This window comes from Topomyia yanbarensis, chromosome 2, assembly GCF_030247195.1.
Source record: "Topomyia yanbarensis strain Yona2022 chromosome 2, ASM3024719v1, whole genome shotgun sequence".
NCBI classification, from domain to species: Eukaryota; Metazoa; Arthropoda; class Insecta; order Diptera; family Culicidae; genus Topomyia; species Topomyia yanbarensis.
The window spans coordinates 164273688-164299910 of record NC_080671.1 but is presented as its reverse complement, the minus strand read 5'-3'; the positions used below and the strand labels follow the sequence as shown (position 1 = coordinate 164299910).

At 39.6% G+C, this 26223-nt stretch overlaps 1 protein-coding gene across 1 annotated transcript; it reads right to left on the bottom strand.

Annotated features, from left to right (window-relative positions):
- Positions 1 to 2504: 2504 nt before the first annotated feature.
- Positions 2505 to 17578, bottom strand: LOC131681985 (voltage-dependent anion-selective channel-like). The gene is made up of 5 exons (XM_058963110.1): positions 17419 to 17578; positions 4332 to 4651; positions 4023 to 4250; positions 3389 to 3597; positions 2505 to 3322 (listed from the first exon to the last, which is right to left on the bottom strand). Exons 2-5 carry the CDS (start codon positions 4649 to 4651, stop codon positions 3231 to 3233), a joined length of 849 nt encoding a protein of 282 aa, XP_058819093.1. The 5' UTR covers positions 17419 to 17578; the 3' UTR covers positions 2505 to 3230.
- Positions 17579 to 26223: the final 8645 nt, after the last annotated feature.

Here is a 26223-nt window from a genome sequence, read left to right as displayed (position 1 = left end):
TTAGTAATGACACTTTTATTGCGCGTGTTGTCAACATACAATCAAAATACATAATACATACAAGCAGCGTTGCCAACATTTTTTTCAAAAAAACTAGAAACTCTAGACAAAAAACTGGAAAAAACTGGATGCTCGAAAAAAAACCTACTTTACCCTCGTAATGTTTAAGTGAACGATTCAATGAACGTAATTTTAAGTAAACACGTATGTTCCAAACCTTTAATTGAAAATTTGAGTCGGTTTTTTGATATTGTTGTCCAAATAAAAAAAAATATTAAAACATTTGAATTTGAATGTAATTCTAATAGTTACAGTCGAATTTTACTGTTTTGAAGGTTTTCAATCTACACATCCACAAAATTCTAAATTTAAGACCATTTGCTAAACTTGAGGATGCGATTAATCCTTTCTTACGATACTATAGCAACTAGCTGAGAATTCAACAAATGCTCATCAAAATATTTGACACAATGTATTGCCACCTTTATGCTTGAGTAAAATTCATTTGAAATCAAATCAAAATGTACATTCCTGTACCGTTTTACTCACAAGTGGTATAAAAAGAGTTCAGGTCACGGTGGATTAAAATCTTATTCTGCGGCTCTCTGCATCATCCCATCGCTTGCTTGAAAGTTCTGTGAATCAAGTCACAATTTGCGAGAAAGAAATCTAAATAAAAGAATATTTAAAAAAAACTGGATAAAACTGGCTAAAATTTCAAAAAAACTGGAAGATTTTTCCGGTTGTCTGTTTGACTGGATGTTGTAGAAAAACTGGAAGAATCCAGTTTAAACTGGAAGGTTGGCATCGCTGCATACAAGAAAGGATACACTCAAAAAACATCCTGGTAATCAATAACTTTATCACTGCATATACCTATGCCAAACGACCGATATGCTAAATTACTGTTTTCCTTAGCATAAAAATATTTGTACGCAAAGACCTTCAGCAGTAGCACGGCTCAAAATTATGCCGAATTACCTGACTTCTCACACAGTCTTAAATTATGTGTTTCCCTGTAGTTGAAAAAATGACAAATGACGTCCAGTGTGATCACTTCTCAAAATTATGCCAAATGACCGTTATGTCAAATGTCCATTATGCCAAATGACCTTCAGTTTGATCAATTCTCAAAATTATGCCAAATGACCATTATGCCAAATAACCGTTATGCTAAATGACCTTATGCCAAATGACTATGCCAATTAACCCGGACCCAAATAAATCTGTCGGACGTTCTAGGAAACGGGTACAGATTACAACCAATTCTCTGAAACATGATCGCCGTCCACGATAAACAACATTTACTGAAGATCGTCTTATCACCATGCAACTAAAAAATCCATCACTTTCGTCGACTGAAATCAAAACCATCATTGTACGAGATCTGGGTCTGTCAGTGAGTAACCATAGGAATATGACGTTCGAAAAGCGTTTGATCTCCCTTATTGCACAACATAAACCACTTATTTCTAAAAATAATTCCACAGCTAAAATACACTTTGCTAAGTTGGACTGAAATAAGTTTGCAACTTTATGAAGAAATGTTTTTCAGGCGATGGGTCGGACAGTAAATGTTACGAATAATTTCCAGCAAAAAGCCATCATAATCGTCAGTACAAGCACCATAAAATAAGTACAACACGGAGGTAGTTGTATTAGGCATGCTTTTTCATGGCACGGTATGGGGCCAATAGTGATGACAGAATGGATCAGCATTAGCACAAGCAAATATTGTATTGTAGGCCATCTACCGGTCTATGTGGTGAACATTTATGCCTGATAATGACCCTAAACATTCTTCTTGGTTCGTTAAGCAGTAGCTTTTTGATCAGGGGCCCTATTCTCACAGTCACGTCACTTGGTGACTAGAAGGAAATTTTCTTCTAGTCACTAAGTGACGTGACTGTGAGAATAGGGCCCCAGATGGTTAATGTTCATTCATGATCTGCGCATCACCCAGGCTAAGATCTAATAGAAAATCTGTAAAACGACGTGAAAAACAAGTCAAAGCGAAGAAATCTAAGAATCAATGATATCTGGATCTGAAAGAATTTGAATGTTCATGGTTAGAGAGCTGTTAATTCTAACGGAGCAATATTGTAAGCTGGTTGAAAGCGTCGCCCGTTGTCTCGAGACTGTTTTTAAGTAAATATGTTTCCCGACTAAATGCTAAACAGCTATGAACCACTAGTCTTGATCTAGATCAAAATTACCAACAATTTTGAAATATGTGCTAATTGTGTCCAGTTTCGCCTTTTGAATTGAGTCATATCTTTAAGTTTTACGTACTCGACCCGTTTCGTTTCGCGGCGTACAGGCAAAAAGGTATTAATGCTTCAATTGCAGAATTGCTCTCAACCTCATCTACATTCTTTACGAAAAGTCTGTGTTAGTAACGTTTGGCACGTTACTCAGAGATAACTGTACATAGTAGAAAAAACGCATAAAGCTAAATTACAACAAAAATTACAGTAGCAGCAAGCAAATCAAACACAAACAGATTGTTGAGCGTGGAATCAGTTGTTGAACTTTATTTTATTCTTTTCTTTATATCATCCTTCAAAGCTTTGTGTTAGTTGCACAGATTTCCCATTAATTCACAGTGCATATCAAGCTGGCGACCGTGCACTGCACTTATTTGCTTCGCTCTAATCCCACCTTATTACTCAATTGTACACGGCTTATCTTTTGTAGTATTTTCGGCATTGTTTACGTTTTTACTAAAGTTTAACTACTAGTTCGCAGGGTAGCGGTAATTGCTAAGGGGGTCCGCAATATGGGGGGTTATTCCACAAATAAAAAGTGTCGCATTCTTCTAACCGTGTTGATGATGGTGTAGGTATTCGTTTTGTGTCATTATTAAAATATATGTAGGTCCAGCGGTCAACTGTTAAACGCGTGTCAACAGATTTGCTACACTTTTCTCATCGAATTAATAAATGTTAAACATTGATAGTTTACAGATTTTGCCATCTTTATTTGATTTTTTACGATTTTTCCTCTTATATGGTTTCTGGCGGCTTAATAGCTGTGCTTTGGTAGCACACTCCAATAATCGAAGAATATGCCCCGCGAGAGGGATACATTTCCAAGACTAACACTGTCTTTCAACATGTCGCGAATGTTTTTACTATACGTGGTATTCTCTTCTTTGTTAGTTTATGCTTTTAATAGTTATTGGATTTGAATCTGGTTTGTTAAAAAACGAACACGATTTTTACTCCAGCTTAGGCTTCCAGTTCCAGAGCGACACCGATCTTGTGTCCGCCAGTATTGAAGCTCTTGCCGTCGATCATCGTGGACAGTGTCAAAGTGATACCTGCAGCAAATAAAATAATGACGAACATTTCTTCACAGGTATTTATTCAGCTCAAAAATAACTTACCGTCACGCAGCTTCTGCTGATAACCAAGACCAATCTGACTCTGATTGTTGACCTTAGCGCGGACACTTGCGTCCTTGTCCAGATCGTACTTCGCAGCAAGACCGAATCGGGTCGCATTTGAGCCAGTGGCCCACGACAGCTGTACACCGGTCTCCAGGCGATCATTGCATCGCTGGTAGATCAGACCGCCAAATTCACGGCCGTCGTTGCTGAGGATGGAATAATTGAAACAAGATTATAAGGTGATTGTGTTCCCTTTCATCCCATGAGTCAGAATAACACTGCATTGAGCGTCCTTTTTTCTAAAAGTAGGATATGGTATACTCGAGTTTAAATAAAGCAAACGTCCGGATCAAGTGCCCTGTAACCTATCATTTGAGTTATTGTGCTGCTCTAACCGTTGTTCAAATAAGTAGGACGATCAGAAGTACTAATATTAAGTCATGTGAAAAGATAAGCTTTTTAGTTATTTATTACAACTGAAACATTTTAACATTAGTTATCTTATCAAAAAATGCTAATAAATAATAAATTGTTAAGGTCCATTGTTTACCAGAAAAAATCAGCAGTAAATCGTATAACCCATATAATATTTAAAGCATAGATAAACTTTAGATAAAGGAATGCTACTTACACATTCGTGTGCAGAATGAAGTCGCCGGTGGAGTAGCCAAGGGCAAAGTTATTGGCGGTAACCTTGGATTTCTGCGAGTCAAATGCAACCTGGTAGCCGGCAAGCCAGCCCTGGTAACCGAACACACCGGATGCGTTTACCAGCGGACCAGCGAGATCGACGTTCACATCGGCATCAACGCGAACTTTATCGTGCGAGTAGGCAGTCTTGAATCGTCCGGTTTTACTTCTGTAGGACAAAGTGAGAACATTAGCATCCTTGCGTCGAAACTTGTAATTAACGCTATAGCCCAGCTTGACGCTATCGTACCCGGTTTGCGGTGCAAATGAACCATCGAACGACAGTTTCAGTCCATTGACCAGTTGATTTTCAATGGATACCTCCGAGGTAAGCGTGTTGTCAGTATTCCACTTCTCAGAAAAGTTCAAACCGTACTCCTTGACCTTGTATTTGGTCTCAAGAGAACCGAATACTTTGCCATTGTCCTGGTTCGAGTGACCACTGGTATTGAACTCTACTCCAGAGCTGGTCTTGGTCTTAACATCCAACTTCCACAGGCCAAAGTGGTAACCCTTGTTGAAAACATCGCGAGCCTGTTTTCCAAGATCTGAGTATGCTGGTGGAGCCATCTGAGGAAGAAACATATCGTTGAATCCAATAGTTAATCATACTGAAACTGAATCAAACGAATAATAGGAATACCGGCAATATACAATGTCCCTGACAATCACTTGAACGATTTGCTTTACATCAGGTCAAGAATAGTTGCTCGCGGAAACAGTTTATTCTTATCGACAGCAGTCAAGCATAAAATAGTACCTAATAGTAAACAATAAGCATGAGGCCGTTACAATCTAATACTATATCGCCTAGAGAATTACATTTCACTCAATAAAAGTATTGCTTTGTGTTAACAACGCGTCAAATGCATTCCCAAGCCGAATTCTAAAAATACTGGCTTGTGCAGTCAAGATGGTAAACAAATACTAGATTACAACTTAACCAAGAATAGCTTCCTCGTGACGTTGAACTTGGTTTGATGCGCTTTAGTTTGAGCTTTCAAATATATTTTTGCTTTAACACCGGTTCTTCTATTCCTTCGCAAAAATATTCAAATAATGGTGCTTTAGTGCAAAAAAAACTCAATTTTCAGGTTAAAATAATTGGAAGAATGCCAAAAGATTTAACAGTACAACCTTTGAGATTTTTACTTAGCATTCCACATTCGACATCCAAAACTTCTCATCTCTATATGCTTGTTTGACGTAGCGATGCCAGTTTGTATGGTTGTTTTATATTAGCATGACTATTTTCGTATGCTGAGTCTTTTCATACGTGGTTTCACACTCAGTCTGTGTTTGGATTTTTGTTTAATTAGGTTGTTTTATGTTTTGCTCGGATTAAATTAGCATTTCTGCGTTATTTATGATACACGTACATCGTGCAGCAATCGTGGTAGAAACATACACGCGGTGTATGAAGTGTTTAACAATACATTTAGATTTAGCTTACATTTCTAAAACATTTGTATTAAATGTGTAAGATTTTCTTTAGCGTTCCTAAATTAACACACGCGTTGCTGTTGAGTGGTAAACTACAAAAGGGAGTGCTGACAGTGAGCTAGTTTTATTGATATATCAATATCTTGAACGTTTTTCAAAACGTCATATCTGCAATGAGTTACTCTATTTACTTTCTCTTTCGATTTTTACGGTGTCACTATAACACTTCACTTATTTTACAGTACAGATCGAAAGACGGTGGTTTTAACTAGCATATTATGCAAAGAGTTGAGGGATAAATGTTAAAATGACCGAATTATTAACAGAAGAGAAAGTAAGCAAAGAGAGTAACTCATTGCAGATATGACGTTTTGAAAAAACGCTCAAGATATATTCATTCTGATGGCGCTAACGCTAACGCACTGGTGCACACAGAAGGTGTACACATTCAACGGGTCATAACAGTTTGTAAGAATTGTGATTTTCTAGGAAAATTTTGCAAAAATCAACTAGTATACATGAAACAGCCAGTTGTGCCATGTTACCAAAAATTAGCATTTCAAGGACTATTATAACATACGAAGTATCACCGAATCATTATTTCAAACCAGTTTAGGAACCACAACAATAACTTACACAAAAACGGCGTACAGGCAAATCTGAAAGTTATTGCACTGCAGGAATACTTATACGCATAAGATTCAGACGCAGAAGCTGGCACGGACATATCTGATCTATGCTGAAAATGCGGGGATCGAAGCGTATAGTGTGCGCAAAGCAGAGCTGTGCTGATGACCACATCACGGGAGGCTTCAAATGCCAAAAATATAAGAAAGCGTTACATTCACATTTGAAGACGAAAAGAAAAATCTCTCGCGACCTTGAAAATTCAATGACATTGATGTTGAAACAGCATGAATTCCGTTTAAGTAAAGTTTTGGCAAATTGGGTAATCTGTAATCAAAAAACCTATTTTAATCCACCTAGCGGTGCAATTGTGCCTACATTTTATTATTGTACATCACATGACAACTATATACAGGAAAAAAAATCATTATTCGAGATCTAAAATTTTGAAAAAGACAAAACAGCCACGGTAATATTGAACTGAAAAACCTATTTTAATCCACCTAGCGGTGCAATTGTGCCTTTCTCAATCATGAATCACGAGAATGTGTGCGTTGTTTATATTCATTAAAAACTTTTAAATGCATATATTACATTTTATTATTATACAACACATGACAACTATATACAAGAAAATAAATCATTATTCGAGTTCGAAAATTTTGAAAAAGAAAAAACAGCCATGGTAATATTGAACTGAAAAAAGGTGCGAAATCGGCAGTCCCAAAAAGTCGATTTTTATAAAAAAAAATTTTTCGAGATAACATAAAATCTCGACGTTTCATGCATTTTAAAGATGTTTGGCATCAAAAATACGAATTCGTTTTCTGAAATTTAATGGGGTCCCCCCTTTGAAAAAAAATTAGAGTTCCGACTTATATGGGAATTTCATATGTGACCGGACGATTTAGTCTATATTTCCGGACCCATATAAGCGATCCGTACGAAATTTTATAGACATCTGTGGGGATATTATAGCTATCATTTGGGACTAAGTTTGTGAAAATCGGCCCAACCATTTTCGGGAAACTGATGTGAGTTCGTAAATTTTGAAAGATGGCCGCTTTTCCCGGGCGCTTCCGGAACCGTCTATGGTGGTCAATGTAGTCAACGAAAGTTTGGTTGGCCGTCGGTGACCTAGAACAGCAAATTTAAGTTGTTTGAGAGACATTTTAGCGAAATTTTTACCTTTTTTGCTTTCATCGGAGTATCGGTTTGAATCACAATTTGCTATGTGATCGCACGCCACAACCTGTAACTCCGGAACCGGAAGTCGGATCGGGATGAAATTAAATAGCCATTTACGGGGACGTAATACCTTTCATTTGAGACCAAGTTTAGTCGAATCGGTCTAGCCATCTCCGAGAAACCGATGTGACTGTTATTCTGAATTTAGATACTTCCGCCGGGGCTTCCGGAACCGATGATGGTGGCCAATGTGGCCAAATAGACTTTGAATGGATGTTAGTGACCTAATACTACAAATCGAAGCAGTTGTGGTCATATTTTGGAAAATTTTTCACCTTTATACATTCATTGCAGAATTTATTAAAATCGACATTTTGTTCGTACTCATGACCCTGTAATTCCGGAACCGGAAGTCGGATCCATTAGAAATTCAATAGCAGCCTATGGGAACGTTGCACCTTTCATTTGAGACTAAGCTTGTCAAAATCGGTTCAGCCATCTCTGAGAAAAATGAGTGACATTTTTGGTCACATACACACACATACGCACATACACACACACATACATACATACACACACACTATTCCGAGGTAGGTTGGCGCAGCGAATGGCAACCGCGTAAGGGGTAAACCCAGCCACCCCGAAGCAAGACAGAAGAGTGAGTGTATAGGCGTATAAGTGGACTGCCTCATGCCAAGACGGGAGGGTCGTAGCGTAGTATGTTGGAACTAAGCTATCGATGCCTCATGGCGTGGCAGAGGAGTGAAAGGGTGAGCATCCAAGTCAGTCTCACACTGCATGTTAAGGGTGAGCATAAAAGTCAGCCTCACAGGTTGGTAGAGGCTAGCACAAAAGTCAGCCTAGCAAGGAATGAAAAAGGTGAGCACAAAAGTCAGCCTCGCATGGTATGTCAGAAGTGGGGCCTAAGAAAAATGTCCCACATGGGATGCCAGAAGGAGTGACAAAGGTACAATAGAGTGGCACGATTGAGAGTGAATCAGGTGATAGGGTGAGCACCCAAGTCAGCCTCACATGGTATGGGTGGGGCGAGCACAAAAGTAAGCCTAGCAAGGAACGAGTAAGGTGAGCACACAAGTCAGCCTCGCATGGAACGTAAAAGGTGAGCACAAAAGTCAGCCTCATGTGGGAGTGTTTGAGAGTGAATCAAAGTGCGATTGAGAGAGCACCCAAGTAAGCCTCATACAGGATGTATGAACGCGTGAGTGAGAGTGAATGAGTACATTTAGTACAGCCATCCCCCCAGAAGTAATACCGAGAGGTAGTTCCTGGGAGGAATGATGGCGGAGCCCAGTGGAGTTTAGTCGGTATTAATGGCTGGTCACCATTTGAGTCCGACACGCCCCCAGTGCACCCCGTGCGGTAGATTGGACCCTACCAATAGCACGTGTAGGCTAGGACATAAAGGTCTTCTCCATTGCAAAAAAAAACACACACACACAGACATTTGCCGAACTCGACGAACTGAATCGAATGGTATATGTCACTCGGCCCTCCGGGCCTCAGTTAAAAAGTCGGTTTTCAGAGTAATTGCAATACCTTTTTATTGAGAAAGGCAAAAAGGTGCGAAATCGGCAAAGTCCCAAAAAGTCGATCTTTATAAAAAAAAAAATTTCGAGATAACAAAATCTCGACGTTTCATGCATTTTAAAGATGTTTGGCATCAAAAATACGAATTCGATTTCTGAAATTTAATGGGGTCCCCCCTTTGAAAAAAAAAAAATTAGAGTTCCGACTTATATGGGAATTTCATATGTGACCGGACGATTTAGTCTATATTTCCGGACCCATATAAGCGATCCGTACGAAATTTTATAGACATCTGTGGGGATATTATAGCTATCATTTGGGACTAAGTTTGTGAAAATCGGCCCAACCATTTTCGGGAAACTGATGTGAGTTCGTAAATTTTGAAAGATGGCCGCTTTTCCCGGGCACTTCCGGAACCGTCTATGGTGGTCAATGTAGTCAACGAAAGTTTGGTTGGCCGTCGGTGACCTAGAACAGCAAATTTAAGTTGTTTGAGAGACATTTTAGCGAAATTTTTACCTTTTTTGCTTTCATCGGAGTATCGGTTTGCATCACAATTTGCTATGTGATCGCACGCCACAACCCGTAACTCCGGAACCGGAAGTCGGATCGGGATGAAATTAAATAGCCATTTACGGGGACGCAATACCTTTCATTTGAGACCAAGTTTAGTCGAATCGGTCTAGCCATCTCCGAGAAACCGATGTGACTGTTATTCTGAATTTAGATACTTCCGCCGGGGCTTCCGGAACCGATGATGGTGGCCAATGTGGCCAAATAGACTTTGAATGGATGTTAGTGACCTAATACTACAAATCGAAGCAGTTGTGGTCATATTTTGGAAAAAAATTTCACCTTTATACATTCATTGCAGAATTTATTAAAATCGACATTTTGTTCGTACTCATGACCCTGTAATTCCGGAACCGGAGGTCGGATCCATTAGAAATTCAATAGCAGCCTATGGGAACGTTGCACCTTTCATTTGGAACTAAGTTTTTAAAAATCGGTTCATCCATCTCTGAGAAAAGTGAGTGAGATTGTGTTCGCGTACACACACACAGACGCACATACACACACACATACATACACACACAGACATTTGCCGAACTCGACGAACTGAATCGAATGGTATATGTCACTCGGCCCTCCGGGCCTCCGTTAAAAAGTCGGTTTTCAGAGCAATTGCAATACCTTTCTATTGAGAAAGGCAAAACTCATATTTTTTATAATCATAGTCACGTTGGCTATGTTTAGACCAGAGGGATTTCTTTTATTTTATAATTTGTAAAAGTTATGTAACGATTAGTGAAAATTTCCAATATTTACGGTATTTTTTGGCCTATTAGGCCAAGGTAATTCCCATCACCTCCATAGCTTGTAATATCGATGAAAATCCTTGGTTGAAGATGCTGACTGCCAAATAAGTCGCAACATTGACCACCTGCCTGCCAGAATGCAAGTGTTTTAGCGCTAAGGTCCAGATTCCACTATTCAGAGACTCATTGTTGTTTTGGGTGCGAGCTCCTAAGCATCTTTCTAATAAATCATTAGATGATAGACTCTCGTAGATGGGTTTCCATAATTCTACGATGGAAGGAGCGATGGGGATCATGACATGTTCGAGAGATTCTAAAGTTCCTTTTGCTTCGGACTGACGCCACTTGCACCAACTGTCCTCGCCGGATGGACACTTTGAGTGTTGGGGATTTTCGTTCGATGACGAGCAGTGTTCGAGGGAAGCCCTGATTGCATTTCGCATATGTTCTACAGAATTTGAGTTTCTCCGAATCGCCAGCCCATAAAATTTTGTTAGCTCGTCGATCAATTTGTCCGTCAACTTTCCCTTTCCACCGATACCTTTCTTCAGTTTTCGTAAACTCGTTCCCATACGCTTCTCCACATGCCCGATGCATTCTTTCTTCCGTACGATTATCTCGTCCCCAAATGGTTTTGAATCCTTTGAACGTCTTGCTGTCGCCGTCACCCATATATTGTACGTATTTCACACCAAGCTTTTCAAATGATTTTAGGAACATTTTTACGATGGCATCGATTTCCATCTTCCCAGCACTGCCTGAATGATTAATGGTACAATCGTTCTTATGGCCATTCCGCGAATTCTTCGGCGTTCACGTCTATAGATTTTTTTATGATACACGTTTGACAAAAGCTTGACTTTACCACCGTGTCCACGAACTTCCCACTGAAACCCCCAATAAGTGTAGCGACGCCGAATAAGGAAGAGAAGCCTCGCTTCTTCCAGGTACCATCTCCCGAAACAGTCAAATTTTCGGCAACCGTCGGTTCACTTCGTAAGCGCCATTAATTTTAGGATAGCGCGGTACAGATTTTTCTCTACATTTGGCGCAGCGCATGATAAGGATAAATCCCGCCCCACGATTGTCACTTCTAAGAAATTCCACTTTTCCTTGGCACGTTTTGCAAACAACCTTTTCCGAAATAGCACTGAAGACGGAATAAAACTCAAAGAAGCAATAAGAAAAAGCCGCAGAAATCGCTGCTCCTAACAATCGCCTACAGCTTAATTTTCGCGCCAACGCACTTGCAAATTCGGTATCGTACTTCGCCAATAAAGGGCTACTATTTTTTCTCTTTTTAATGCGGCCAGCGACACGAGAATAGCCCTTTGTTTGCCTACCCTTTCTATCCAATTTTAATCGAAAGACTCCGATACAGTGACGTTACCACTTAAAACGACTGAGGTGCGACCTGCACGAAATCCGATTGAATACTGAACTCAGACGAGAACCCCACATGAATGAAAAAAAAACAAGAAATCGTTCACAGACACTCACAAATAAAAAGTCAAGAATGAACCAGTGAATTCTTTAAATGGTTTTTCCATAGACAGGCGCTATCGTGGTGCGCCGCGCTTAGTATCTCAGAAACAGCCGGAGATGGGTACCTTTCGGTTCCCAGAAACATACCAAGGAATATGATTTTCACCAAGTGCTTTCTGTGGTATTCTCAGTTACATATATATTGAAATTAAACAGCAACAAAAAATCGATTTTTTGAAACCGTAAGAGTAGAGGACCCCCTTAACCACTGAGAGCTGACATACAAGTAAAGTTTTCAACTTGTGTAAGAAATTAAACTGTCGCTTTGAAATGACAACAGCAAGTAGCAACTTGCACTAGTCGGCGCATCGATCAGATAGCAATCGCTATACGGGGCTTGTATGCCAACTTGGATACAATGGTGACTCACGCATGCGAACCTGTATGCGATGGTGATTTTCAACGTATTTTTATTTAAATGTTTACACAGGTTTTTCGGGAAACTTTGTTCTAGCTTATATGTCTGTTCTCTGTGGTTTAACTTTGATCCTAACATTCCCGTCGGATAGTTGTCTTTATATTCTTGCTTACTGAGAGTATTCAGGAACAAGTTTTTAATTGGCAAACTATGCTTATATCCAATTGAAAACTCTTTTTTCTGACAGGGTAATGATGGTGAGCAATTCTTAGAAAGAGGTGCATCATGGGGATCAATATTCGGCAAGGGGTACGTTGAACGAAAAAGGTTGAACACCACTGTTCTAGTTCATCGTCTGGCTTCAGGCGCTGATGAGATATCCGCTCCCAGTAATTTGCCTGTTGCTCCAACATCTCGTGACCAATTGTCAAACCTTTCTCTCGCCGACGACGATCGATGCATTCTGGGGCGAAAGGCAGCTATTGTAGAATGCCCCGAATCTTCCGCCAAAGTAGTCAGTGACCGCCAGTCGTAACGATTCAGTGCGTTGGGGAGTGATGAAAGGACTCAAAACGTTGCTACGTTGAAACTTGTTGATCGCAATCTGTTCCTGTGCGTAGAGGTGTGCGCCGTCGATTTCATCTACAAACCGGCGGCGTGCCGACTTGCTTACTATTTTTACCTGCAATCATCGGCGTGGCGCAGCGCACACCTCTACATGTGCGTCGTATTTCTCTGTCGATAGAATTCGTGATTCCAGCCTGAGCCACATCTTCCCTCCGTTTCATCTGTCAGCTCGATCGCCGGCCCGTCTAATATATTTTTATTCGGGGTAATTTCAGCATACCAGGCTTGACATGTGTGAGGTGTAGATTTACCTCAGTTTCGTACCCCTCAGTCTCTTACTCAACAGTGTCCTACACCGCCAATAATGCCTAGTTGTGCTGGCACTGCTGCAACATCCGCCACGATAGTCCTTTGTCAGCGTCATTGTGGATCAGATTCTCGTGGAGGTAAGTCATATACAAAGGAGGTATCTACGTGTCGAGTGATTTCCTAAGTAATAATAATAAATGGCGTCCTGTAAGATATCCGGCTCAAATCGCGACTTTTACAACATGGTACCAGGAGGGAAGTGATGGATTTCTACGATTGCATACCGAAAAATCTGCACTAATCAATATTGTCCGTTGTCGTCTGAATAGCTACAGTAGCGCTACTTTTCGGCAAGTTAATTATGTCTATATTTGAATGACGTTAATATAAAATTGCAAAGACCCTGCCTTTCTTTTACCCATGAACGGTTTTAAACCTGAGCGTTCGCGCGGAAACGTAATCCGGTCCAAATCATCTACCATTTGTTCGACTCGAGCACTCCAAGACACTCACGTCAAGCAGCTCAGAATCATCATAGATTCAGCACCAACGTTCAAACCACATTGACGTATGGAGCGCTCCTCAAGAAGGTCAGAGAGGATCCTAAGTTGAGAGATTTGGGTGGAAACGTGTTAACAGCCGGAAGAACCCAAAAGGGTGAGATGCTCTTCGAATTGAAGGAGGAACCCGCGATTAACAGCTCGACTATGCATGAGATTATGAACAAATGGCGAAGAGGCAGAAGTTAAAGCCTTAAGCCCGAAGACAGTGATTTTGTGCAGCACGGAGAAAAATGACCGGCGAGCGAAAGTGGAAGACGAAAGCATTCAGCAAAGACCTCTTCATTGAGTCACTTCGGCTAGGCCAAGAACGTGGATTCGGCCGTTCCAATAACGAGGTTTGTAACGCGGCTTGACACTACAATTCCGCGAGACCTGGAGCAACGCAATAGATGGCGTCCAGCTTACTGGTGGAACGAGACGCTCAGTACACTATGCGTTGCTTATCTTGGAACCAGAAGGCGGGCTCAGAGAGCATATCGGGGCCAGATAGAGAGGAGCACAAGGCAGCGTTTCGGGTACCTAGGGCCGCTTTAAAACGGAAGGTCAAGCCTGGCAAATCAGATTACCACAAGGAGCTGTGCCGAAAAGTAGACACCGATCCCAGGGGGAACCGTACCTAACCGTGATAGTGAAAATGAAGGGCCGGACAACACCAGCCGAAATGTCCCTGGGTAAGTTGAAGACAATCGTCGAGGGTCTCTACCCGAAGTACGATACAACCACCTGGCCACTGACACCGTACGGCGAAGAAGAAGGAGCAACCAAAGACGATCGGTAAGTGACCAACGATCAGCTCGTAGAAGCATCGAAGCGACTGAAAACTCCCGGTCCGTATGGAATACTAAACGTGGTGCTGAAAGCTGCGATTCTGGCATAACCCGAACATATTCAGGATGGTACTGCAGAAGTGTCTGAATGAAGGTAATATCACCGAAAAGTAGATGGTACAGAAACTGGTGTTGCTGCCAAAAGCCGGAGAAGTTACCGGGCGATCCGGCTTCGTATAGGCCTATATCTTTACTGGATACAAACTCTTGGTAAGAATAAGAAAAAAGAATAGTTCGGATTCCACAAAGGAGCATTACAGTTTTCTTTGATCACTTCCGCTATTGTAGATCTGGCGTCCTAATTTCTGAAATAGTGACGTTGCAACTTCATAGTCCTGTCACGATGTCAATGAGTATTTGTTCGAAGTTCTGTTTTGATGCTATCGCATAATTAAGTCCATGGTTTAGTAATTTTGATTGTCCCTCAGCAAGTTCTGAGAAAAACGATTGACAACAAAGTTTTAGAGAATCTGTAATGTTGGATGAGGGTTTGGTTCTACAAAACATTACTTGCATGCAAAAAACAACAGCTTCACTTGTCTAGGTACCTACTGATCCCCATTTTACCTGTTTTCTGTACAAAAACGCTGCAGAAATGGGATATTCTTAGAATGGTATGAACACTGAAGAAGACTATACTGCCCATAAACGCATAAGAGTCCCATGTGGATTTTTGTCGAAAATGAGTTATCCGTTGGATTGTATTCTGTATCACCACTTAATCACACTGCACAAATAAGATTACCGGGTTTGTTCAGAAAATATAAAAAAAAAAAATACCGAAACATGGTTGTCCCATCCATTTGGCTCAATGGATGGGACAATCTTGAACAGCGTTTTTCTCGGCTTGCTGTTTTTCAACATGGGACTCTTATGCTGTTATGGGCAGTATACGTCGTAGTCGAAATACTAGATGATCGTATATCTCAGCGAATAAACACCGTAGTTAACTCAAATACTGTGATCGTGTGATTCCTGACTAATATCTGATCATTGTTCGGGGTATTGGACAAATATCAATACAATTTTTCATCCTGCATGTTACTCACTCTATGGGATCCCACAAATTAATCAGTCGATTTGTGCGCTGTCAGTAATAGGGGAAGATGGGGTAAAACGCACCCCGAGGCAAAATGCACCCCTTGCTTATATCGAAAACAGCTGAAAACACTGTCAAAATTTGATAACCGTACATCAATAGCAGCTCGAGAAATAAATAAAAAACTATAACGTTCTCTTCTCATGTAATTATTGTGGCTCGTGCAACAAGGATTTTCCGCTCTTATAAAGACTGTTCAACTATTATATTTGAGCATTCCAGTTCTATTTATACCGTTGTGCAATATTCTGTCGCACTATATATGAAAAATCTACTAAATAATTCACTTTTTGCTAAATTTATATCTCTGCTCCGTCGGGGGCAAAATGCCCTCTTCTCTGATTTTGCTGAATTTTAATCGAAAGCAGAAAAATCGTTCGGAAAACCTACCATTTGCATAACCTAAGGCTATTTAATGGCACACTTTTGTGAAATCTCGTCAGAAAACAAAACTACTTGCTTGTTCGCCGAGCATTATGCTCCGTTGTTGCGGTGCATTCTACCCCATTGTCGTAGTGCATTATGCCCCGTTGTTGTGGTGCATTTTGTCCCCGCACAGGTGCGTTTTGCCCCGATTATTTTTCAAAAGGTGATTTTTAATGATTTTGAATTGAATTATTTTCATGCTTTCGAATATTTTTCAAAGCGTTATGATTTTGATTACAGAGGAAAATGTTGGCTAACGAATATCATTAAATTCTCCCAATTAATGTTCTATAGCTTAGTTATGATCATATTTCCTTAGGGGGTGCGTTTTACCCCATCTTCCCCTACCACTCGAACGCAGTAAGTCCAGCCAAATCGTTTTTGCGACTGGAGTCGGATACCAACAAGAGCCAGCAAAAATTCCGGTCATTTTTCAGCAGAACTTTACTGCTGGAAAATGGTAGAACATAAGTTCTACCAATAAACGTCTGATCAGTAAATTAAAATTGGCCAATGTGCGTCACCTCACGCTTCGCGAAAGTCATGTGTTAAAGTGACTAAAAAAGCATATCTCGCACTCATGGCTGCTGATGACGTAACTTCTCACGCAATTTCGGATCTACGAACACTACCAAACTCATACCACACGATAGTCACATTGCCGTCAAGTTGGTTGATAACGAGCTCTCAAATGCCGGCAAATCGATCATTCACCTAACAATTTCACAAGATTTTGGATATGTTCATCATTCAGGTATGATACAGGTAGATATATAGCTATTTAGTTAATTGCCTAGTCAAATTGCATAAGATCTTCCTATCTATAGAAATCATAAAAATAATTCACCTGATATATGTGCTGCCAGGTAGGAGTCTCCTAAGGAGACTAGTTCGTTTAACACGATACTAAAAATTGAGCCGCATGGCAGTGAGAACCGGTAAATAGCAGTGAAGATGAAACATTCCCGTTATTAGATAATATTCTGCAAGGAAAAACTTTTTGATCTATTCCTTCTTTCCTTTGCCATATGACGGGATGGTGGGTTAGAATTCGTGTGCAATTAGGTTCGCAGCCATATTGATTTTTTTCTCGCAAAAAATTTGTATCTAGTTCTTCGTTGTCACTTATGCGGAAGTTACGGTTAAACCGAGGTAGCACACAAACCAATTACTTTAGTAGTATGAACTTTTAAGCGTATATTTGGGATTTTCCGCAAATAACTAGTATCGTAACCCGGCTTTAATATTATTTTGCTGATCAAAGAATGTATTATTGATCGGTTATGTAACCTAGTTTCAAAGACGCATTTCTTTTTACTGGAAAATATTCCGCAAGAAAAAAAACCTTCGATCAATTCCTTTTACATACCTACTTTTTATGAATGAATCCTGTTCATAAAATGGCAGAAAAATACTAAAGAGTTGAATGAAGAATTAAAGAAAACGAATATTTTCTGAAATCCAACTAGAATCGATTGCACTTTTCCTGTTACTTCGACACATTTACTAGTTACTTACTTTTAGAAAACTTTTTGGTGTTATAAAACGTTTAAAAGGAACACTATTATTATTTTTCACTGGATTAGCAGAAATATCACACTGCAAACGAAATACTCCAGCAAGAACTTCGACGGAACTTTCAAGACTGCGAGCTGCGAGAGAAAGCGAGATGAAGATTACTCGGAGGTGAATTCAGTCGAAAGTTTGCCAAATGTCACGAATACTCACACATGCGCACCTATGAAGTGGTGAATAAACGTCCCAGTTGAGTTTAGCAGGAAAATGAGTCAGAATGCTGGCTAGTTCTAGCTCGCATGTTGGTTCCGCAGTAACACAACCGACGGTTGTGTTACTGAAGCCAGACTACCCACTGAGACGTCCAAAAAATTGTTTCAAAATCGTTCAACATGGGTCCAACGATGGACGTTCGTTGAACGGTTATTTGGACGATGCCCAAATTGGTCCAACGAACGTCCTTCATTGGACGATTTTGAAACCAACCGTTCTTAGAGGGTACCAGCTAGAACCAGCCAGAATTCCGGCTCATTTCCGGATAAATGTTACTGTGGTACAGAGGATCAATTAAATCGGTCAAACCCAATAAAATATGCTACGATTTCGGTATCACATACAACCAGAGTCGCAAAATGTTTTTTTCATTTGCCAAAATCAGGCGAAACTGACGAAAGAACGAAGCTTCTTTCCATACCACTAGTACTTTGCGAAATCGAAAATGAGACAACGGGCTGGGACAAAGCAAGCATGTAGCAGAGGGTTTTCATTGTTCCCTCCGCACGCTCGTTTTCGCTTTGAGATTCAGAAAGATATTAGGTTTGTTCCAGTACACGGAAGTCACTCCCTGTTGCTCCGGAGCAAAAAATACTTGCTCCTTTTCACTCCGATTTGCTACCAGAAGATGAAAAAGAAAAGAAGATAATACAGGAACGATTTTCTCCCTGTTTGCTCCGGAGTACTTCCAGTTTCTCCTGGTACTGGAACAAACCTATTGGTAACTTCGATATTGAGCTTACTGCTGGGGAAACGAAAGTACACTAGTAATGATATTTATTTGTCGATGCTCGATTCTGTAGATTTGCGAGCTAATGATGGTATTGTAAGACGGAAGCCTGATCGGTGCGCATATTTCTCATTTTAACTATGTTCTATTTGCATTATTAAATACACATTGCATTATTTTCATTTAATGAATTAAATTCGCAAATTACTGAGCATGCATCAAAACGAAATTGAAATTTCGGATTGTCATAGGAAAACAAAATTCGCTGCTGCTGCTACTCGTTTTCGTAGAATCGAGAGAGGAGGGGCATCGCCTTTATTGTTTTATTTTTTCATGCATTTAGCGACGAAAGAGGCAAGGAAAGGACGAAGATGAATTCTCCGAATTTCGTCGTTCATTGAATAGGTATGAGAATTTTAGATTGCATACAACTAACCGGCTCTAATTAGAATCGGTTCCCACTGAGAAGCCCAAAAAATTGTTTCAAAACCTTTTAAAGGACGACTCAGACGATACATCAGCTTCCGTCAACGTCAACGGAACGTCACCGTTTCGTCAGGATAAGTTACATTCAGTTAAATGGAGGCATTCACACACAACATCAACGGCATGGAACGTTTTGACGTACGGCACGTGTGAAAGGGCGCAAGAGAAAAGTGTTCAACTTATCCTGACGGAACGGTGACGTTCCGTTGACGTTGACGGAAGCTGATGTATCGTCTGAGTCGCGCTTAATACTTTTCTCTTGTGCCGTACGTCAAAACGTTCCGTGCCGTTGATGTTGTCTGTGAATGCCTCCATTTAACTACACGTAACTTACATCAAATACAAATTTATTAATATATAAATATTTATATTAACATATTTGTATTTGCTTATATTGACATTCCGTTCACGTTGACGGAAGCTGCCATACCGTCTGAATCGTCCTTAACACGGCTGCCCTCTAAGAACCCACTGAGACGTCCAAAAAATTGTTTCAAAATCGTTCAACACGGGTCCAATATAGACACTCATAGTAATAGACCAGCGAAGGTACTTTTATCGAGCCAAACGAACTGTCAAAATCCGGAGCCAAACGAGCATGACATAATTCAATGCAAACAAGCAGAACAAGTATTGCGATTTTAGTTAAAAAAATATATTTTGTTATTCACAGTAGGCTTCACTTTTCGTGTTCGTATTAGTATTTCACATTGTTATTTAGAAAGATATTTATTGTGTTCAATATAACTACACAAAAAGCATTTTACTTATGCTCTTTTTCATCAACTTTGTGTTTCTGAAGAAATTGGATTTGTTTCTTTCTTTTCTCAATTTCTTGTTGCTCAGTACCAAACATATAACTTCTCTTTTGATTCATATATTGAGCCACTTGAAAAATTATTTTGATAAAAACAGATGATCGAATACAGTCGAGCACGTTCGAGCTTGCACATTTTTGGGTGATGCCAGTTTAACATGCTTGTTTTTCTAGTTGCCAGTTTTGCGATTTTTATATCCGCGAGTCTATTACTATGAGTGTTTATAGGGTCCAGCGATGGACGTTTGTTGAACGGTTATTTGGACGTTGTCCAAATTGGTCCAACGAACGTCCCTCATTGGACGATTTTGAAACCTACCGTTCTTAGAGGGAACGGTTGGTTTCAAAATCGTCCAATGAAGCCCAGTAAAGTTCAACCGGAAATGAGCCGGAATTCCGGCTGGTTCCAGTCCGTACACCGGCTCCAGTGACACAACCGATTCTAGTTAGAATCGGTTGTGTCACTGGAGCCGGAATACTAACTGGAACCAACCGGAATTCCGGCTCATTTCCAGCTGAACTTTACTGGGAGGACGTTCGTTGGACCAATTTGGACAACGTCCAAATAACAGTTCAACGAACGTCCATCGTTGGACCCGTGTTGAACGATTTTGAAACAGTTTTCTGGACGTCTCAGTGGGTGTAATCAGAAAACGCCCACTGAGAAATCGTTCAACACATTCCCAGTAAAGTTCAGCCGGAAATAAACTAGAATTCTGGCTGGTTCCAGTTCGTATTCCGGCAACAACAAACGTCCTTCATTGCACACTGAAAAAATGAATTTGAAATGTCTTCAAAATGAAGACAAATCTTCAAATCTGGCATCTCTGGTAGGGGTATAACCGATGTCAATTATTTCTAACCCACTGAGACGTCCAAAAAATTGTTTCAAAATCGTTCAATACGGGTCCAACGATGGACGTTCGTTGAACGGTTATTTGGACATTGTCCAAATTGGTCCAACGAACGTCCTTCATTGGACGATTTTGAAACCAACCGTTCTTAGAGGGAACTCAGCCAGTAAAAAACATGACGACAGTAGCACATCTGGTGGAGATATCCCAACTACCTTCGAAAACGTTAGGGATTTTTACACGAGTTGAATGCAGAAGATGGACGTCTGTTCCCTGTGATAACTACATAATTCCGAAGAATTAGGAAGTAAATTCACACATTATTATCTTTTGACAAGCGATCCACGTACCCTAATCAATGACACGGTTCGTATAATGCCCTGTGGCATCCTCCCTGCCCAAATATTGAAATAAATAAATATGTATTAAATGCATATAACTAATCTAATGGATATACCTCAGATAGTGAAAATAAAAAGTAATGAATCACTATAGAAAAAATTTAATAACAATTTGAAAGTTACAATATAGTCAGAGCGATCTCACCGATAATTGCAGATACATCACACTACGTTGTGTTCCTGTCGGCGTAGGTTGTGGATCGCCTCTGATGATGATGATGAAGACAACGCAATACAGTCCAAAGTCGGCAAAGTGTCGGTTTTGCAGCTGGAACTTGCTGGCGTTACTCTACTAACCGCGATGTATATTGCAGCCACAGCTGGGGTCTGTCGGTGACGTTCATTTTGCTAACGAACTCCAAAAACGTATCAATATTGACTTTTTGGGAATAAATTGTAAAGCATCTACTCAATGGATTTCGCAACTTTTTTATTTTGAAGATACATGTTTTGTTTTTTCAAATTTACTTTTGAAGACGAAAAGAAAAATCTCTCGCGACCTTGAAGCACAGAGAACAGACGTCCATCTTCAGCATTCAACTTGTGTAAAATCTCTAACGGTTTCGAAGGTAGTTTGGATATCTAAACCAGGTGCGCTACTGTCGTCATGATTTTTTGTGGCTGAGTGCGACAGAATTGACAGCGGTTATTCCTATACCCAGTCAAACTAGTCCGGAACCGATTCGGACTTCCAGCATGAATTCCAGCTCAAATGCGTCAACCGATAGAGTCGGAATCGGTTGTTTTCTTTGAGCTAGATTTCATGCAGAATCCATCCAGGATTTCGAACCGGTTCCGGAATCGATTTGACGGATAGTTGGGATAGGTTGCTGTGGCGGCGCTAGTGTTTTTAGTATATTAATTCAAATGTTTACACACGTTTTTTAAATATTTTTGTTCGATCATGGATGTCTGTTCTCTGTGCTTGAAGCTTCATTGATGACATTGATGTTGAAACTGCATGGGTCTCGCTTAAGTAAAGTTGTGGCGAATTGGGTAATCTGTAATCAGAAAACTCATATGTTTTTAATCACAGTCACATTGGCTATGTTTAGACGAGAGGGATTTATATTATTTCATTTTTTTAATTTCTACAGTTCTACAGATTTTGAGTTTCTCCGAATCTCCAGCCCATAAAATTTTGTTAGCTGGCCGATTGATTTGTCCGTCAACTTTCCCACCGATACCTTTGTTTTCTTTCTTCAGTTTTCGTAATCTCGTTCCCATAAGCTTCTCAACATGTTCGACCCATTCTTTCTTCCGTACGATAATCTCATAAAAAAACAAGAAACCATTCACAGACGCTCACATATACATACATAAACCGTCAAGAATGGACCGGTGATTTCTTTGGACAATTTTTCCATCGTGGTGCGCCGCGCTTCGTATTTCAGAAACGGCCGGATATGGATACCTTTCGGTTCCCAGAAACATGCTAAGGAATATGATTTTCACCAAATAATTTCTATGGCGTAGATACGTATAGATTTAAATTAAACAAACAAAAAAATCGATTTTTTGAAACCATGAGATTAGAAGATCCCCTTAATCCTATTTTCCCACTTTTGGAAATTAATATTGCATAATGCCAGGCGTTTGGCTCCCTACCCTCTAAGAACGGTTGGTTTCAAAATCGTCCAATGAAGGACGTTCGTTGGACCAATTTGGACAACGTCCAAATAACCGTTCAACGAACGCCCATCGTTGGACCCGTGTTGAACGATTTTGAAACAATTTTTTGGACGTCTCAGTGGGTAGCCAAAAGACCACAGTTTTGGAGAAAATTTAGAATAGGACGTAAGTAACAATGAGAGATTCTCTTTGGGACATTACTCTTTTGATTATTACTCGGTTATTTCAACATTTAGTACTCAACTCCTTGCATAATATTGTATTTTAAGCCACAGATATCTGTGTTTAAACCATCGGTTTTCGATATTTACTGCTACTGCAAAATTAGTGCAAAGTTATGTAATAATAATCGAAAGAGAAAGTAAACACAGAGTGGTTCTCAATGTCACTTATGTATATTCTAAATTTCATCCAGAGTTCGTTTTCGCTTTCTCGTCAGCAAACCACACCTGCATTTGCTTCCTGGGACATCACTCGAGAGTCGAAACAAGTTAGTTGGCTTAGACGTTCACTTGTGTCGTGTGAACTGTTTGGAACTTTTTGTGCATAACTAGTGCTAATTTAGGTACTAGTTTAGATACATCGTCTAACTAGACACACAGTTGGTGCTAGTTACTGACGAGACGAGTTTTAAATACAAAAAAAACTAAATTTAACCCTAGAGCATTGCACTTGCGTTTTCCACCCTAGAACGTGGTACTGTGGTACAAATGTACCCCACGTATTTGATCGCAATTTTTGCAGGTAAAAATGCAAACAAAAGAAATGTGCAATACATCATTTCCTTCGTTTTTTAATTGCGAAAACAGCTGTGTGAGTGAAAGTACGGAATTTATTGAATCAATGATACATAAATTGGATTGAACAAAAAAAAATTTAAAAAATCGTGGCTTTGACTTTTTTTACAAAATTTACTATAACTTTTCGAATTTTCAACCGATTTTAAAAAATCAAATGATTTTCAAAGTTGAAAGACTGGTCTAGAAACGGTAAAAATTGGAATTTCGAAATTTTTGAAAAAATGCAATTATTTGAAAAAGTGGAAGTTTAAAAATCGGGTTTTGGAAAATACCACGAAATGGGGTGGAAATTGAAATGAAAAAAATATTTCTGATCAGTAATACATTGGTAACACGTAACGTTACTGTTACAGCAGTTAAATTATACGTGCAAGTCATTATTTTGAAAAACTATCAAAAATAAACCATAAACCAATAAAAACCAGCAAAAATGAGAACGATTTTTTTCTACTTCAAAGTTAAATTAAAATACTTAAATAAATGATTAAAAATGATTTTATGATACTAATTGTTACTTACGTAGTAAAACAACCAGTATTTAAACTGGTATTGTCACGAATCACATTTCTACTGACAGCACGAAACCTGACGAAACACTAACGGCAACCGTACACTGGGTGCAAATGTGTGGTTTTCTACGCCATGAGGAATCAATCAGTGCGCCGATTACACGTCTTACCTCTTCAGCGTCAAGGATCCAAAAGCCGCGAATAATGGCGGTTTGCTGCTTTCTCGGCGGATGTCGCTGAGTGTCGACTCAATTATGTCGACGCCAAACAGTGTACATGCGGCTTAATAATTGGGTTGCTGCTACACTATCTTATGCGGAAATTAGACACCACACAAAATGTATCCCACGCCAATTTTGACACCTGCTTCCACGAAGGCTATAAGCAAGCTGGCTATACCACCTTTTCCTACTCTTACTAGGAAGTCTAAATTGAATTATGATTAGGGTCTCAGGTCAGTAAATTCCGAATTTTCGTCTTCACACGGCTGCAAAGAAGACGTGGGGTACATTTGTACCCCAGTGCAACGTTCTAGGGTTAAGTTTGGTTTTGTGCCCTTAATGCGCAAATTGGTTTAATCCTATTTTCTCCCTTCTGGGATTTAATATTGCATAATGCCAGGCGTTTGGCTTCCTAGCCAAAAGACAAGAGCTCGTTTTCGCTTTCTCGTCGGCAAACCAGAGCTTCTGCATTTGCTTCCCGGGACTTAACTCGGGACAAGTCAGTTGGCTTAGACGTTTACATGGGTTTTGTGAACTGTTTGGAATTTTTTGTGCCTAACTAGTGCTAATTTGGGTGCTAGTTTAGCTACATCGTCTAACTAGACTCCCAGTTGGTGCTAGGTACTGACGAGAAGAATTCGAAACACAAAAAAAAACTTAAGTCATGTTAGGTTTTATGCCATTAATGCGCAAATTCCTTTAATCCAATTTTCCGCCTTTTGGGAATTATCATATTGCAGAAGAGTTAATTGCACCACTAGGTTGATTGAATCAATTTAATATTAGCGTGGCAGTTTTCCTGCACGTGGTGCAAATAGTAGGGGAAATCGAGGAGAGTTGAAACAGAGGAGAGTTCAAACAGTTTGCGAAAAGGTACGAAAAGATTATGAGTTTTACGCGCATTTGAGGATTGTTTCTGAAGTATATCTAAAAACGGGCTTGGCTTGTCCCATATAACAATAACAACATTTCATGTAGACCATCACATGTCAGATGAAAAATGAAAATAAAAGAAATTTAATTGAGAATAAATGAATAAAATTGCTTATAGGCTATCTTTTCTTGAAATTAGAATGGATCTTAGTACTCAAATTTGTAATAAAAACGAAAAATCGGAGTGGGCGTGCGAGTGGCATTCCCTCGCGAACGGGCGTCCTTGCGCTCATAGACCTTCTTGGAATTTTTATGCACTCGGTTCTGTAAAATTGGTTTCTGAGATTTATCCATGGAGCAGTTATCGATCGCTTTGCATTAAAATACTCTATTTTCTGATATGAAACGCGGGACACTCCCCGCAAATTCGTATTATTTTAGTCAATAAGCTATAATATAGTTTACATGTCTGTTAAAAAAATATATTGTATCACACTGCATTGTTTTTTAAACGAAAAAAAATCTTTTTTTGGCTATCTAGAAAGTCGGTCTCCCTTAATATGAAAACCAACCTGTTGTATAGTAACGGAACGAATCGAGAGCTGAGCAAGATTTAATTTCAACACATACTTGAAATCTTCTAGAATCCTAAGAATTTCTAGTAACATCTTTTAGTGCCATCCGTAATAATAAATCTTGGAATTCCTAGGGATATCCCGAAGACATATCCATATTCATCTTCGGATTTGCGAGATAATTTGTAGATCGGGTAAATGAGCTTAGTTTCTTATATCCAATTACACAATTGTTAGTTTTAAATGGACTTCAACGAACGTACCGTTGTACTGCTATTAAAAATAATTTGTGTTTCAACGACGACAGTTTTGTAAACTGGCTGTCGTGGGATTATAGAAAGAATTGATTGCAAATTTTTCATGAAATTATTATTAAATATCTGAAAGTTTATAAAAACACCTATATTTTGAACGTGTTTGTTACTATGTAAGGGGAAACTAAGTATAGAATCACAACCCTACTAATAAGGCTGTTTTATTTTCACAAATTTCCTTTTAGGATAATAAGACGGAAACGTATGCTTATGAAGTTTGGTTTTCGAAATTTCGTGCATTTTGATAAACGCTGTTGCATCCGAGTGTTCAAGACTTTCCCTTTGCACTTTTTCAAAGTAGTTTTAAGCTGACATGAGATTCG